The 15,000-nt window shown below is 43.5% G+C and overlaps 1 protein-coding gene across 1 annotated transcript in view; it reads left to right on the top strand.

The window, feature by feature from the left end:
* TBC1D16 (TBC1 domain family member 16) overlaps positions 1-15,000 on the top strand; it is a 496,458-nt gene that overhangs the window by 479,551 nt on the left and 1,907 nt on the right. Inside the window, exon 14 of the mRNA XM_068346153.1 lies at positions 14,897-15,000. This exon is cut by the window's right edge and continues 1,907 nt beyond it. Coding sequence (XP_068202254.1) covers positions 14,897-15,000 — 104 coding nt within the window. The remainder of the gene's footprint in view (positions 1-14,896) is intronic.

Here is a 15,000-nt window from a genome sequence, read left to right on the forward strand (position 1 = left end):
AGCGAGTTCGCTTTCCCTTACTCACTAGTACAAGAATTGTTTACCACGTGTGCAGGTGAGCGCTACCTTTCCCATTGCGCTACAAGCAGGGGGCAAGGCAACAAGTACAGAAAAATACCAGGTTACCTGTCCTCGCTGATTTAGGTGTGTGCATTAGCACTCCTTGCAAATGTAGGTGTACACTAGTGTTCCTCGCAGCGCCAGCATTCGTCTCACGAATGATTGCCTCGCTTTCTTTCTTGTCTCCATCAGGGGAAGCAGCAAGCAACCTTGCAAGATAATGCAGCTTCAGCAACGTTCTCCTTGCAGCATGGTAGTCGGACAGAGCGCTCGCTTCCCCAGGGAAGTAGATAATGGAGAAGAGCATGAAGGTTCATCTTCTCGTACTTTACCTTGTGGCAACCCTTTGCGAATGCCTCCCTTCTTGAAGGACATACCATGGTTCATGGACTTGGTGTAGGTAGTGCGGCAAGTGGTCTCAGGACCAACCGATGCTCCTTCAGTCCCACTGGAGGTTTCGAGTTCCTTATGGAGGAGTGGCGTCCAAGTTAACCCAGGGCACAGCAGTTCTGCTTGGCAAATTCCTTCTCCAGTGATGCCAAACCTTCCATCCCTCCCAGTAGTCATCAGATTCCAGAAATATCCAAGTACCAAGGCCTTGAACACCGGTAAGGATCCTTACTGGGAGAGATTGGGGTTTATGTCCATCATATGGCAAAAGAGGAAACGGGGTCATCATGCATCCACTCCTCCTCCTCCGTGGGATTCCATTCACCCCATGACTATTATTATTATTATTACTAGCTAAGCCACAACCTAGTTGGAAAAACAGGATCCTTTAACCCTAGGGAAAAATTGTCCAGCGAGGAAAGGAAATAAGGAAATAGATTCTCTATATGAGAAGTAATGGAAAATTAAAATAAAATATTTTAAGAATAGTAACAACATTAAAACATCTTTCATATATGAATCATAAAAAAGACTTGAACGTCAGCCTCTTCAACATAAAAGCATATGCTGCAAGTTTCAGGATTGAGATCTCCCAGGGAGATCTTGTTTACGGATAACTATAAGCTGATGCCTATAGAGCTAGACCACTTGGAACATTCCACTCTGGTAGCGGAGGTTCCTCCCCCTCCTCCAGCTTCCTCCAAAGGTGCAAGTTCTAAGGAGTCAGAGAAGAAGGAGAGCTCCTCCCATCTCGCAGACTTCAATATCCACCCACGGGAGAGGCAGTATGCCAAGACCATCCCTAAGAATTGGTACTCAACATCTGAGTAACCAGTTCAAAAAGACGGTCAGTCGGTTCCCTCTTCCATTTCCGTAAAACCGGAGCACAGCAGCTTTTCTCTGAGGGCTCATTCCTTTGTTAGACGGACTTCTGTTGACGACCAGCACCCTCCCCGGGCTGCTATAGGAGGAGGAAGAATCCTTTGACGATGGCTCGAAATTTCCGATGGTATGCTGCCTGCATCTGCTAGCCTCAAGTCATCCCTTTGGAACCAAAAGATGCTGTTCATAATTTTTTCCAAGTTCTTTCTTGGATCAGAAATATCAATTCCTTGGGAAACCAGATCAGGTTCCAGCCGAGGACAAGGACACAGTATTAGACCTCTTGTGTGATATTCCCAGGCCCACCAACACGAAGGTAGCTTTGCCTTGGTTTAGGGGGGTCAGGGGTGCCAAGAAGAGGGCTTACACCCACGTGGCAGGAGCATCACAGTCCCTCAGGTCTGTGAACTCATCCTGTTTGTTTCTTCCACCATACATACAGCAGTAGTAGTACTATGAGATCGTGGACGAACACTCTTCTCCACTCCCTTTAGGTTCTGCCATTCTGACGTTAACTTAGAATATGTCCCTGGACAAACGCTGCTTTGCTGGGGAATTTCTCTGCAACAGATGTCATAAACATGGAACGAGTGGCAAAGTATTCAAGCGGTTTCATGGTTGGATTACATGTTGGGGTCTACTGGCTACCTTTTTAAGAATGAGGATTTCTTCATCGCCCAGAGGAGGAAAACTGTCGGCCTTCCCTCCTCTCGGGTGCCCGGACGATGGAGTTCTTAACCCCCAACATCGTCAACCAGTGGATCAACTGGGTTTTGAGGCAACAGAACTCTGTGGTCTCAAAATTCCAGAGGCAGGGGTCTAGGGAAGAAGCAATGAAGGTTTGCAGCTCCTCAATGAAGGGCTTCTCCTTCTTTAACCCTGGATAGGTATCGTTATTTCACCACCTTGGATAGGTTTCGATGGGTCGACCTCGACCTTCGCCCGATGTCCAAAAAAAATTCATAAACAATTCAATTTCAAGCCAATTAACAACCTTTTAATATAAAAAAAAAAAATTCAAATAATATTCTAATCTTCCAAAAAGTAATGAAAACCTAAGTCCAAAATAAATATTTATTAAAAATAAATTAGAAAAATAAGCATACAAAAAAATGACTAAAAAATATTCACCTAAAATCTAAATATGTAAATAAACTTAAACTATTCTAAGCACTTATTCTACGATAATTGAGCAATATTTGATGAGATCTAGGGGTGGGAGGAACCACAAGGGAGTGTTTCCTGAGATGAGAAAAAAATTTGTTTTTTTGGCCAAAAAAATCTCAACTCTTTTCAACATTTATTTTGGGTAGGGGAATAACATAGTTAGTGGCTGAAATTTTTACAGGGTATTTTATTATTATCGTGCAAAACAAAATTTGTAAAAGAATCTGCACTTGGATATTATTTAGTGTTACATAAAGGGGCAATTTTATTTTTCTTTTTTGTCTGAGTTTTATTATGAAATTTTTCAAGAAAAAAATCTTTGTCTCCATTGCCGAGCATGGTATCTTTGCAGGAAAATATCTGAAATTTTATAAAAAAAGAGGAATACATAGAGCTATGTCAGCTTACCTGTCGGATATGCTCACAAAATGGCTGCCAACCACACCACCTTGTAAGGCCAAATCTGCTACCTAAAATGTAGAAAGATATGTCGATATCAACGAGTTATTTACTTATATAATGGCTCGAAGATTTACATAAAAATATTATGGTAGCTATAATGAAGTTTATAGATTATTTTGCAATTAAGAAAATAATGATCATAATTAAGTTATCATAAAGCTACAAACTTACAAAAACAGGAAAAATTATAAACTATTTCATAAAAACATACAGGTAGAAGACATTCACAAACACTTGGCAGCAATTCTTTTTTATACATGCCTAAACACTATTGTACATTCGATAATTATATAAAAACTTGGTTAGTACACAACTTACTTTAATTAGGTATTGATGGGTCGAGCTCGACCCAAGGGTATCTCGGAAATAGCACAAGGAAAAGACCTGGGATGAAATGCGTCTTCTCACGACTGCTGCGCACACTGAACTGAGGTCTCACAGGTCGATATCACGTGCAACCAACACGGACAAAAAATTATGGCAAAAAAACTTCTTTTTTTTTTAACCTCATCGGGTATCAAACGACCCACCACACCTATCCAGGGTTAAATTAACATTGAGGCAGTTGCAGACAGATGGAGGAAGGCGAGCCAAGATTCCTTCCTCCATAGGGCAATGACTTCTTGCTTTTACTCCTCGGCACCACTGCCGTAGCAATCGTCTCCGACAAAGCGCCAAGGACACAAAAAAGGGTGACACCCACAGAAACAGGCAGCCCTTTCGACCTAAGGGCTCCATGAGAGGTAGAGGAAACGAGGGGAAGACCAGGATGTTCCTGCTAGGAGGGCATTCCCCCAACCAGTCCACCTGTGGGAGCTTTCCCCCCATCAGTCCACCTGTGGGGGATACCCACAGACCAGTTGGCATATGTGGATGCTCCACGGGGTCGAACCTTGGTCGGTCTCTGTGCTCAGAGTGGGATACATTGTCCTTTTTGTGCTCTTTCTCCCTCCTCTGACCCTCCATCCAATGCAAGGGGATCTGCAAAGGAAAAGGCCCTTCAGGATGAAGTCCAGACCGTGTTAGAGAAGGACGCTCTCCAAGAGGTCCTAGATGGGTCTCTAGGCTTCTACAATTGTCTATTTCTTGTAGAAAATGCATCTGGAAGCTAGAGACCGGTCAGTGACCTCTCAGCCCTGTACAAATTTGTCTAACAGATTCAGTTCAAGATGGAGATGGCTCAGTCGGTCAAACAGGCTGTCAGACAAAATGACTTCTTAACATCGCTAAACCTCAAAGATGCTTACTTTCAGGTTCCCATTCACCCATCATTAAGGAAGTACCTAAGATTCACGCTTTGCATAAAGATTTATTAATTCAGGGTGCTGTGCTTCGTTTCTATCACAGGCTACTTTGTCAGCAGTTCTATGGCAAAGGCAGCTGGGACACCTGACCTCCTTGGAGAAACTGGATCCTAACGGCTGCATTTGCATTCGCTCTCTACAATGGTAGCTGAAGACCTCTTTGTCTCAGTATTTAAATCCTCTGAACGTCATGGTTATGATAGGGTCGGAGCAAAAAGAAGGATCTGAGCTGGTGGGTGTCCGACACCAACCTACTCAGGTGAGACGACCTTCTCTCATCTCCTCTGGAACTGATGCTCTTTACAGATAAGTCAAAAGAAGGGTCTGGGCCTCACCTTTTACACCACATGGCCTCTGGACTCTGGTTCGAAGCCGAGTGACAGTGCCACATATTAAATCTCTTGGAAAACTAGGCAGCATTCCTAGCCCTCAAACAATTCCATCAGCTCCTTTCAGGTCACTCTGTGGTGCAGATGCGTGACAACACCACGGTAGTGTCATACTTAAACAAACAAGGAGGTACTTTTTTCACAGCACCTCTGCCATCTAGCTGTAGAAATCCTGAGATGGATAGAAGACAGCTCGGCAAGAAAAATTTGCTGGCATACAATCTGAGCAGGAAGACTCTGATAGTAGGCTCCGAATGGTCTTTGAAGCAACAGATAGTCGGCAAGGTTTTGACTGTGGAGTTTGCCAACGATCGACCTGTTTGCGATGTCTATCAACCAGAAACTTATGGTGTACAGCCCTCCAGTACCAGCTTCCCAGGCAATCTGGCAAGACGCTTTCCAACACCAGTGGGAAAATTTTTACATCGTTGCTCCCCCTTCTGAATAGTAAGGAGGCTTCTGAACAAGGTAAGGGCATCAAAATCTCTTGATGACCCTAATAGCCCTGTTTTGGCAACTCCTCACAACATGGAGCTTTTTGTAACCTGTTTCAAGAAGGATGGCAGGATACCTCCAGGAGTTGTCTGCTGCTGTATATCAGACAAAGCTGTCTGTCTTTTGTGGTTCATGTCGGGGACTGGGTATCGGTCTTTTCGGCACCATTATTCCCAAGATAGTGGAGTTTTTGTTGTACCCCAGGTAATAAAAATTTTGCTCAGTCTCGGCGGGGAAAGGCTATCGCTCAGCCTTGAGCCTTGCCTTTAGACAAAACGAAGTTAACATTTCTCCTTGATGGAATTGTTACTGATATGAAACTTTGAAAGCATGTGTCCTCAGTCGGAAATTAGACCTCCTCCTTGGAATGTAGTGCAAGTACGTATGTAATATTTTCCCTGAAAAGAGCGCCTTATCAACTTCTTCAGGCATCAGACCATGACTTGACCTTGAAGATGGTTTTCCTGTCAGCCTTGGCCTCTGGAAAGAGAGTCAGTGAGCTACGCGGTCTGTCATATGACGTCACCCATGCAGAGAGGTGGGGCAAGTGACACTCTACTTTGTCCCTGAGTTTGTAGCTGACTTAAAATCCAGCTGTAGTGGATAGTAGATTTATGCCCTTCTGGATTGAAAGTCTCCGTTCCGTAACGGATGATCCAGATCGGTTGTTACTATGCCCTGGGAGGGCGCTAAGGAAATACAGTATCTTAAACAAAATGCCAGAGCTTGCCCACAGATCAACAGGCTCTTCGTGAGCACAGAAAGGGGCAAGAGGAGGATAACAAAGAACTCAATAATTTTCTCCTGGATCAGGCAGGTGATTGAGTGAGCCCTACAATCAGGCTCTACTCCTCCCAACTGTCGATCCCAAGCTCATGACGTCAGGGGTGTTAAACACATCCCTGGCGTTCAAGAAATTTTCAGTGGCGCAGGAATTACAAGCAGGCATGTTGAGACATCAAACCATGCTCACAGCCCACTACCTGCAAGACATAACCCACAGGAACCTAAGATTCCTTTTCGATAGGACCTGTGGTGGCTGCACAAAATGTGGTCAGTAACACCTCAGCTCCCTTGTAGGACAGTAGCAGTTGGTAGAGGGCAGATGTTACCTGGTAGTGAGACAAGAATATATGTGCAAGTGAGTGGCCTCTTCCTACTTTATTCTCCCTTTCTTGGGTTTCAGCAACCGAGGAAGTCTGCAAGCTTACCTCCTCTAACTTCAGGTGGGTACCATTGTCTGTTATGTAACCTGATATATGTAGATATATTTGTTATGTCCCTGACTTCCCTGCAAGGTGGAGTCAGTCAATGTGTAAGTTAAGTGTGGAGTTTAGCTCCAAGTTTACACTTAACTAGTCAAGTCTCAATGCCAAATTCTTACACCTTAGCACAGATTGTCCAAGCCGTTAACTCTTGAGTTAGTGAGGTGACAGCGGGCCTCTAAACAGCTTGTGCAAAGCACAGACTAGTACCCCGGGTCAATCACCAGCCAGTTGGTTTTTGAACTTCCACCCACCTAAAGGGGAGTCTGCATTGTAAAGAGCGTAAGGGTTTGTGTATAGTACCAGTACAAATGACAAATTTGGAAATAATTTGTATTTTCCTAATTATATAAACTTGGAGCTCTTGACACATGCTGGTTCCCCCATTACCTTCCACCAGGAAGTCCATCCGCACTTGCAAAGCAACGTTCAGTTCCTGGTGTTGGTGTGAGTAGGGTGGTTGGTTTATCCCCTCTCCCCCTCCGCTAACTAGCGGAGGATAATTACACCTTGCGTAAAAGTCTTACGATTAGTTTCAGCTGACACCGTTGTACATCTCCACTGTAAAGAGCTCCAGGTTTGTGCAGTTCGGAAAAGTGACAAATTTGGAAGTAATTTGTATTTTCCCAACGATACAAACCTGTAGCTATTTCCTATATAGGCGATACAAACCTGTAGCTATTTATAGGCAATACAAATTTGTAGCTATTTATAGGCAATACAAACCTGTAGCTATTTATTTGGCGAAGTTGGAAGACTAGCCATTAAGACTTTTAAGCGAGGTATTACAACCAGCTTGCTAGTTGGGGGGTGGGGGGGGAGGTTAGCGGAGGCAGCCAGCTACCCCATTCGTTCACACACCAGTGTGTCTAATATGCTTTTCATTGCAGGCAGGACTTTCTAGGGGGACAGGTGATGGTGGGACAATTTGTATAAATAGGTACAGATTTGTATCGTTGGGAAAAATAAAAATTACTTCCAAATTTGTCATTTGTTCCGGTACTAAATACAAGCCCTTTTGCTCTTTAGAGGGATGACTCGCCCATTAGGAGGGTAGAAGTCCGAACCAACTGGCTTGGCATTTGACCGGGGGTTTTCCCTTACGGTAACTGAAAGAAACCCTGACACTTTGCTAAAACTTTGTGCAATGCTCGGATATTGGCCTGAGCAACCCGTGTGCTTGTGAATCTAGCAATGTGACTGTCTAGGTAAGATTTCTCTGAGATGAATAAGAATCTTTAGCATCAAATATAGGCTTCTCCCAATACCCACCTTGCGAAGGACGTAACAAGTATTTTCATACAGTACTAGGTTACACAAGGAAAATGGTTATTACCTGCAGATAGGTGAGGCCAGCTTGCAGAGGACCATGGGTGCTGTTTGCCAAGAGAGGGGAATATGAAAGAAAGAGCCAGTCATTCTTACACATTCATCCCAGACTAATCCTGGGTAGCCTATGCCCTCAACCATCTACTACTTGTCTATCAAGAGGCCTGAGCCATTTCAAACCACTTATGGTGCAGCCACCACAGGACCAATGGAGAACGTCTTCATGTTCCTGTGGGTCACGTTTTGCAGGTATTGGGCGGTGAAGGTCGTCTGACGCTTCTACAGGGCCGCTTGCAGTACCTGTGTTACAGCGTAGTTTCTTTTGAACGCTAAAATCGACAAGCAGGAGAGCCTGGATTCAGTGCACGGTCTACGACACTGCAAATCCACAGCGTGATGGTGTTCTTTGTGACCCTCCTCTTGACCTTCCCTGTGCTAACGAAGAGTGCTGGCACTCTGAGGCGAGCATCTGCATTGCGTTTAAGGTAATACTTTAAACTCCTCACTGGGTAAAGTAACAGTTGATCTGGGTCATTGGTTACAGAACGAAGACTCCCAGTCTGATAGGGCCCTAATCTAGGATCCTCTACTCCCGGATTTTGAGACACCAATAACCTCAAGGATGAAGCTGAGTGTTACCTCTCCCCCCATCCCCTTGAATGGACAACGTTGTAAGATAGACCATGAAGTTTGCTAACTCTCTTGGCCAAAGCCAAAGCGAGCAGGAACACCATCTTCAAAGGGAGGTGGTGATATGTTTTCTGGCGTAATGGTTCGTAGGGAGCACCCTTCAGAGACTGAAGGATGCAGACCACGTTCCAAGGAGGAGGTTTATCTTCCGACTGGGTGCAAGTAAGATCATAACTTCGTATGGGGAGAGAAAACTGCAACATACAGTATAGGAAATATCACTTCCTTTCAGTCTAAAGGCAAGGCTCAAGGCTGAGCAGTAGCCTTTCACCGCCGAGACCGAGAGAAGCTTTTCCTCCCAAAGGTAAATGAGGAACTGTGCTATTGTTGGAATACAGTACTGGTATCAAGGGGAGAGATAGCGATTCCGTGACACCAACCACAGAAGACAGCCCACTTTGCCTGGTAGACGGAAGCCGAAGATCTTCACAGGTATCCAGTCATCCTTCTTGCAACTCTGAGAGAGAGTAGACGCTGGATAGCCTCCCGGCATGGTCGAAGTGAAGCTACTGCTTTGTGAAAGATGTCCAGGTGTGGCTGTTTGAGTAGGTCGTGGTGTGGAGGGAGTTCTCTTGGGATCTCAGTCAGGAGCTCTAGAAGGTCTGGACACCACTCTGCGTGATGAAATAGAGGAGCTATGAGGTCATGGATAGATTGTTGGATGCTCTAATCTTGAGCACCCTACTCATCAGACAGAACGGGGAAAAGGCAGAGGCTGAAGTTCAGGGATGTAGCAAACAGATCCAGAGTGGAGGAACTCCACAAAGTCAGGACTTCGTGGGCTATCAAATGATTCAAAGACCACTCGGAGCCGACTTTTTGAGTTGCCCTGCTCAGATTGTCTGCGAGTAGCACATTCTTCTTGCCCAGAATGAAGTAGGCTGATAGGGACACCGAGTTGTTTTCTGTCTGTCTTAACATGTGCACTGTTAGATGGCATAGGGGCTGTGAAAAGGTACTGCCTTGTTTGTTTAAGTAAGCCACTACCACGGTGTTGTTGCTCATCAGCACCACAGAGGAACCCATCAGGAACTTTTGGAACTGTCGAAGACCCAGGAAGCCTGCCCTCATCTCTTAAAGAGAATTATATGCTGGTACCTTTCGGACTCTGACCAAAGTTCTGAGACCATGTGATGCAGCATGTGTACCCCTCACCGTTCTTTCGATGCATCTGAATAGAGAATCAATTCTGGAGAGGTACAGTCATACCTCTCTTCATGAAAGAATCTGCTTACGAAATTTTCAAGATGCGAAATGAGATGAGAATATTTTTATGACCCACTTTGCAAAAAATGTTTCATTTTAAGAAAGATTTACCAGCCAGACCGAGAATAAAATAGTCACCCAATAAAATGTTGAAGAAAATGGGTTTAGCCAATAGAAAATGTAGCTGTAGTCTATAACAGGGACAACTATAATAGTACAGTACGTATGGTACTGTATATTTTGTATAGGTTCAGTATAGTGCTGTATGTATTATATTGTTTTCCTTTAATTACTACATTGTTGTAATAACAACTCAATTTACAGGTATTAACATTTAGTTTAGGTATATTGAATGGTTCAAATGTATTTGGCTGTACAATATTTCATTGTGGTTATACTGTAGCTTTATTATGAGATTTAATTTGGTGTTTTGTAGGGTTTGGAACGAATAAGGCAATTTGCATGTGAAATTTGACTCACAACATGAAAAAATCACTTTACGAAAGCTACTCCAGAACGAATTAATTTTGTGTTGTGAGGCATTAATGTACGAGAAGATCTGTCCCTATGCGAAGGTTCTTGTCTGCTACCCACCATTGAAGGTCCATCAGCTCCTCTAGTCTTATGGAGACAAACGTATCCAGGGAATTGGTGTACTGATTCCACCTGGATTTCAGCTGCCAATGAAGAGATCAAATTCTGAGGTGTCTTTTGGGCACTAGACGAGCCAGGGATGACAGATGACCTAGGAGATGGAACCACTGCTGGGCTGGAAGCTCTTCTTGTCTGAGGAAGGGGCTTGCTACCTTCCTCAGCCTCTGAACTCTGTCGTCTGAAGGAAAAACTTTCTGTAGATCTGTGACTATGATCATGCCGAGGTATACAAATCTTTGACAGGGGAGCAGAGAACGGTTGCCATTGAGTCTGCTATGATCAGCCAATCATCAAGGTATCTCAGGAGATGGATGCCGATCCTGTGAGCTAAAGGTGACACTGGGTTGAACACCCTTGTGAATACCTGGGGTGCTGTGGAAAGACCGAAGCACAGCACCTTGAACTGGTATTGTTTGTTCTTGTGTATGTTCCGAAGATACCTCCTTGAAGACGAATTGACTGGGACTTAGAAGTATGCATCTTTGAGATCCAGTGTGCACATAAAGTCGTGTGGTCTTAACCGCTTGTCTGACTTTGTCTGCTGTCTCAATGCTGAACGGAGTTTGTAGCACAAACTTGTTCAGAGGTAACTGGTCGATGACTGGTCTCCAACCTCCAGACATCTTTTTCACAAGGAAGAGTCGACTGAAGAAGCCTGGAGAGCCATCGACGACCTCTTTGAGAGCAACCTTCTCCAGTATGGTCTAGACTTTGGCCCAGAGGGGCAGCTCCTTTGAGAATTCCTTTATGTAAGTGCTCGATGGGACTGGATCCCGAGTCAGTGGAGGGAGAGATTGAATGAACGGGAAAAGATAGCCTGAACGAATTACAGAGACTATTAAGGGTTCGGCCTCGTGCTTCAGCTCCCCATACCAGCGGCATTGCAGGCATCCCCCTACCAGTGGGCAGGGGAGAGGATTCCCCTCCCTAGCAGGAGCAACCTCTGTCCCTCCCTTTACTACCTTTTCTCCTCTAGAACACTTGGAAGACTTTTGATCTTGTGCTGGAAAGGGCTTTTAAGACACCTTTTTCGAGGACTCTGCTGTCCTACTGGTTGAGAGTTTGGTGGTTTTCAGCTGTTTCTTAGCTGGTGGTGGAGCCTTAGCATAGGACCTGGATGTCAAGGCCCTATGTAGAAGGGAGTCTTGGTTGGACTTCCTTCATCATTCAGTCGCCCTCTCAACTCCCTCTGGCTTGAGCAAGGAAAATGCCATCCAAGGTAGAGTTCCTGAGCTTGGAGACAGCCTTAGAGACCTGTCTGTGGAACCTTTAGATTACCGCATCCTGGCGCCTGAGTATCACGTTTGGCCACAGGTTACCCACATAGTGAGTGAGGAACTTGATGGTCTGGGTGCCAGATGGAAGGAAGGTATCCATAGACTTCTTTGTAGAATCTTTGATCCAATCCTCAGTTCTAACAAGGTGGCCCACAGATCCAGCCACGAAGTAGTCTGCATGGCATAATTTGCTACGTATAATTTTTTCAAAAATTAGTAATGGGTGGGAAATATACTCCTCAGCCACCCCAAGACAATTAAAAATATTTGATTCTATACAACATGCTAGTCTCAGATTGTCCACAGGAGCCTTTAGAACTTCGTCTATCCTAAATCTCCTTGTTGACGCCAGAGATTAACCTTTAGACCTTTACCAAAAGTCTCTATTGATCGGTATTGGTTTAGGTTGCTAAGACTTCTTAATTCTTTAGGCTGTTAGACTACAAACCTTGTAAGGCATTGTAGATATTTTGAGTGGCACCCAAAATCCCCTCAACCTTATGGTTTTTGGGTAAAACAATTAATAAACAGTTTTCGTACTGTGTAGCAGGAAATAGTTTTTCCATTTAGGATATCACCAACCCCTCCTTGGAAATTACCTGTGATATCTTTTTTAAATATTTGATTGGTATTAAAAAGAACATGACTGACTTAGAAGCCAGGTCTCTTATGGAACATGTTGCAGAACATTAGGAATCAGCTTTTATTTATACTGATGGCTCCAAATCTGATGCTGGCATTGGATTTGGAGTATATAGTAGTGCTTTAAATTGTAGAGGTGCACTTCCCCCAGTATCTAACATAGCATATTTCCTGTGTCATCGCATAAACCAACCCCTACTAGCCGAAAAGTCTTCACTTTCACTTTCTTCCCCTTTTTCTTTTTTCAACGGTTCAAATAATCTTTTCGCCTTCTCCTGAATCGCCATAAGGCTCACCGGAATACGCCGTTGATTTTGATCTTCTAACCAAAGCACCAATAATCTCTCCATTTCAATAATTAAACCACTACACTGCTTTGTTATCACTGTTGATTTCATAGGAGCAGATCCTTTCACAAGTTCAACGATGCATTCTTTATCCTTAAGAATGGTAGCCACAGTCAAACGACTGTAGGCCAAGCTACCGGCCAATGTTCGTTGGCGTTTCATCGTTTTTAGATCGTTTAATAATGTCTGATTTCACTTCCATGGTAATGGCCTTTTTTTTCTTGGATGCACTACCATCAGAAGAATCTGCCTTACGCTTTGGAGCCATAACGAAGGGCAAAAATTTAAAAAAAAAAACGATCAAACACATGAGAGAGAGAACCGCCATACACAATCAGAATGATGTATCACTGAAACTGAGTGACACGACTGTCCAAAACCGAAACAAAGTGTATTCATCCGTTGAGTGCTAGAAACTAGTTCGCAATTGTTTATATCGCTTACGATGCTAACGACGTAAAACACTTAATATTATTTTCTATATTTTTATGGGGTATGTTCGTAACCTCAAAACAGCGTAAATCGGGACCGTCGTAGCCCGAGGACTCCCTGTGCATCTCTTCTCGGCTCCCAGCTGTAGAAGCTCCAACAACACGTCCTTCGAAGGGGGGTCTGCAACCCCCAGTGATGGCCAAACTTGTAATAAATCAGAGAGAAAAGGATTCCCCCGAAGGGGGCTGTGCAATTGCTTCTCTAATGGAAGCCTCCTCGTCCCTAGAACCCCGGAGTTGGCTTGGTGTTACCTGGTCAGCACTCCTAATCGACCAATCCTCAGAAGAGATGAATCGATGAGGAGTTTTGGGAAGAGATTGGGAGGTCAAGGAAGAGGTCCGAGGTTTCTTAACCTTCGAGGAGGACACCAAAGGCAAGGAATCTCTCTTAGACTTCTTGTGCTGGCACCCAAATCTCTTCAACTGGGAGGAAGACCACTCTCGGCACTTCTCGCAGGTGTTAGCCTTGCCTTATTGCCTTATTTTTTGTTTGGGTTCCCCCAGGTCCCTCAGTGTGAGGCACCTCGTATATCCACCAGAGAGTTGCTAATACATCTTCCGGTGTATTTTGCATCTTCCAGTCTTGGTTGGTCTGGGATGGTTACAGCGCCATCCTCTACAGGTCAGACACAATGAACGGTGGTTGGTCTCGGTGGAGGACATGAAAGTCCCGCAGGAGCGTCCTTCAGGTCCCAAACAGGACTGCATGATGGACGGCAGGAAGGAGAAACACTCACATTTGAAAAGATAGAAAGAAAGAAGAATTAATCACAATGGCCAATCTGTTGGGAAGGAGCACCATTCTCAGCGTAGCCAGATGAAAAAGTGGGTTACATACACTGGTGTGTGAGTGAACTGGGTAGCTGGCTACCTCCGCTACTCCCTGGCTAACTAGGAGGTCGGTTGTTATATCTCGCTTAAAAGTCTGTATGGCTAGTCTTCCAGCTTTTCCAAAAAATAAGCCCTATAAATAGCAAAAGGGTTTGTATTTAGTGTTAAAACAAATACAAATTATTTCCAAATTTGTTAAATTAAAAGCTATATGTGATTAGTGTGAAAGTTTTAACTTCAAATAATGGTTAATCTATTTACCAATTGCCTTTGGTTGCCAGTTACTTAGAGAGGGTTAGGCCCAAATAATTAATTTTAGATCTTGGATATCCTCGAATGGTTATCCTTAATAATAAGATGTAAGTAGTATGGCAGATCGTAACAGTGTCTTCAGAAGTATGTTATCAATGGACCGCATTTGAAACTAATTGCAAAAGTGTAAAATTTACTTAGGGACATTCTTGGATTTAAGGGAAAGGTTTCACCACTGGAAGGTAAATAACAATTAAAATTATTATGTCCTTACGATTCTCAGTTAGTGTGATCAAATTACTGGTAATTGACCATACTTATGAGTACAGTACTATGTTTGAATCCCAATTTCTTAAAATATGAAATGTTTGTAAAAAGAATTATTTGAATTTTTAATATTGACTGATATTTGTTATTCAAGCCTGAAATTACTTGGAATTTTTTAGCCTGCATTTGATACCTATTCAATTATAAAAAACGAGAAACTTAGATATAAAAAATAGTGACCTTTAAAAGTAACATGTACTGTAAATATAGTCAAAATTATACATAAAAATATAACTACAGATCTGTATCATCTATTATTCAATTACTGTACAGTATAAAGAGATTAAGGTTACATTAGAGTGAAAGAAAACTCTATGGAAAGAAATTGTTGTAGTCATTGGACTTTCACTTGTACTTTAACATACTTGAAGTAGATATTGAACTAATAATTACTGACAGACATTACTTTAGAAAATAATTTCTCCCTTGTTTATAGGCTCGAGGCCTCTTGCATCAGTACCGTAGTATGAGCCACCTACCATGCACACTAGTTGGACTTTGTGAACTCTGTGGCCCTGGTATGTGGGATTCCGGCCATGT

This window comes from Palaemon carinicauda, chromosome 22 (genome assembly GCF_036898095.1).
Source record: "Palaemon carinicauda isolate YSFRI2023 chromosome 22, ASM3689809v2, whole genome shotgun sequence".
In the NCBI taxonomy this organism is placed as follows: Eukaryota; Metazoa; Arthropoda; class Malacostraca; order Decapoda; family Palaemonidae; genus Palaemon; species Palaemon carinicauda.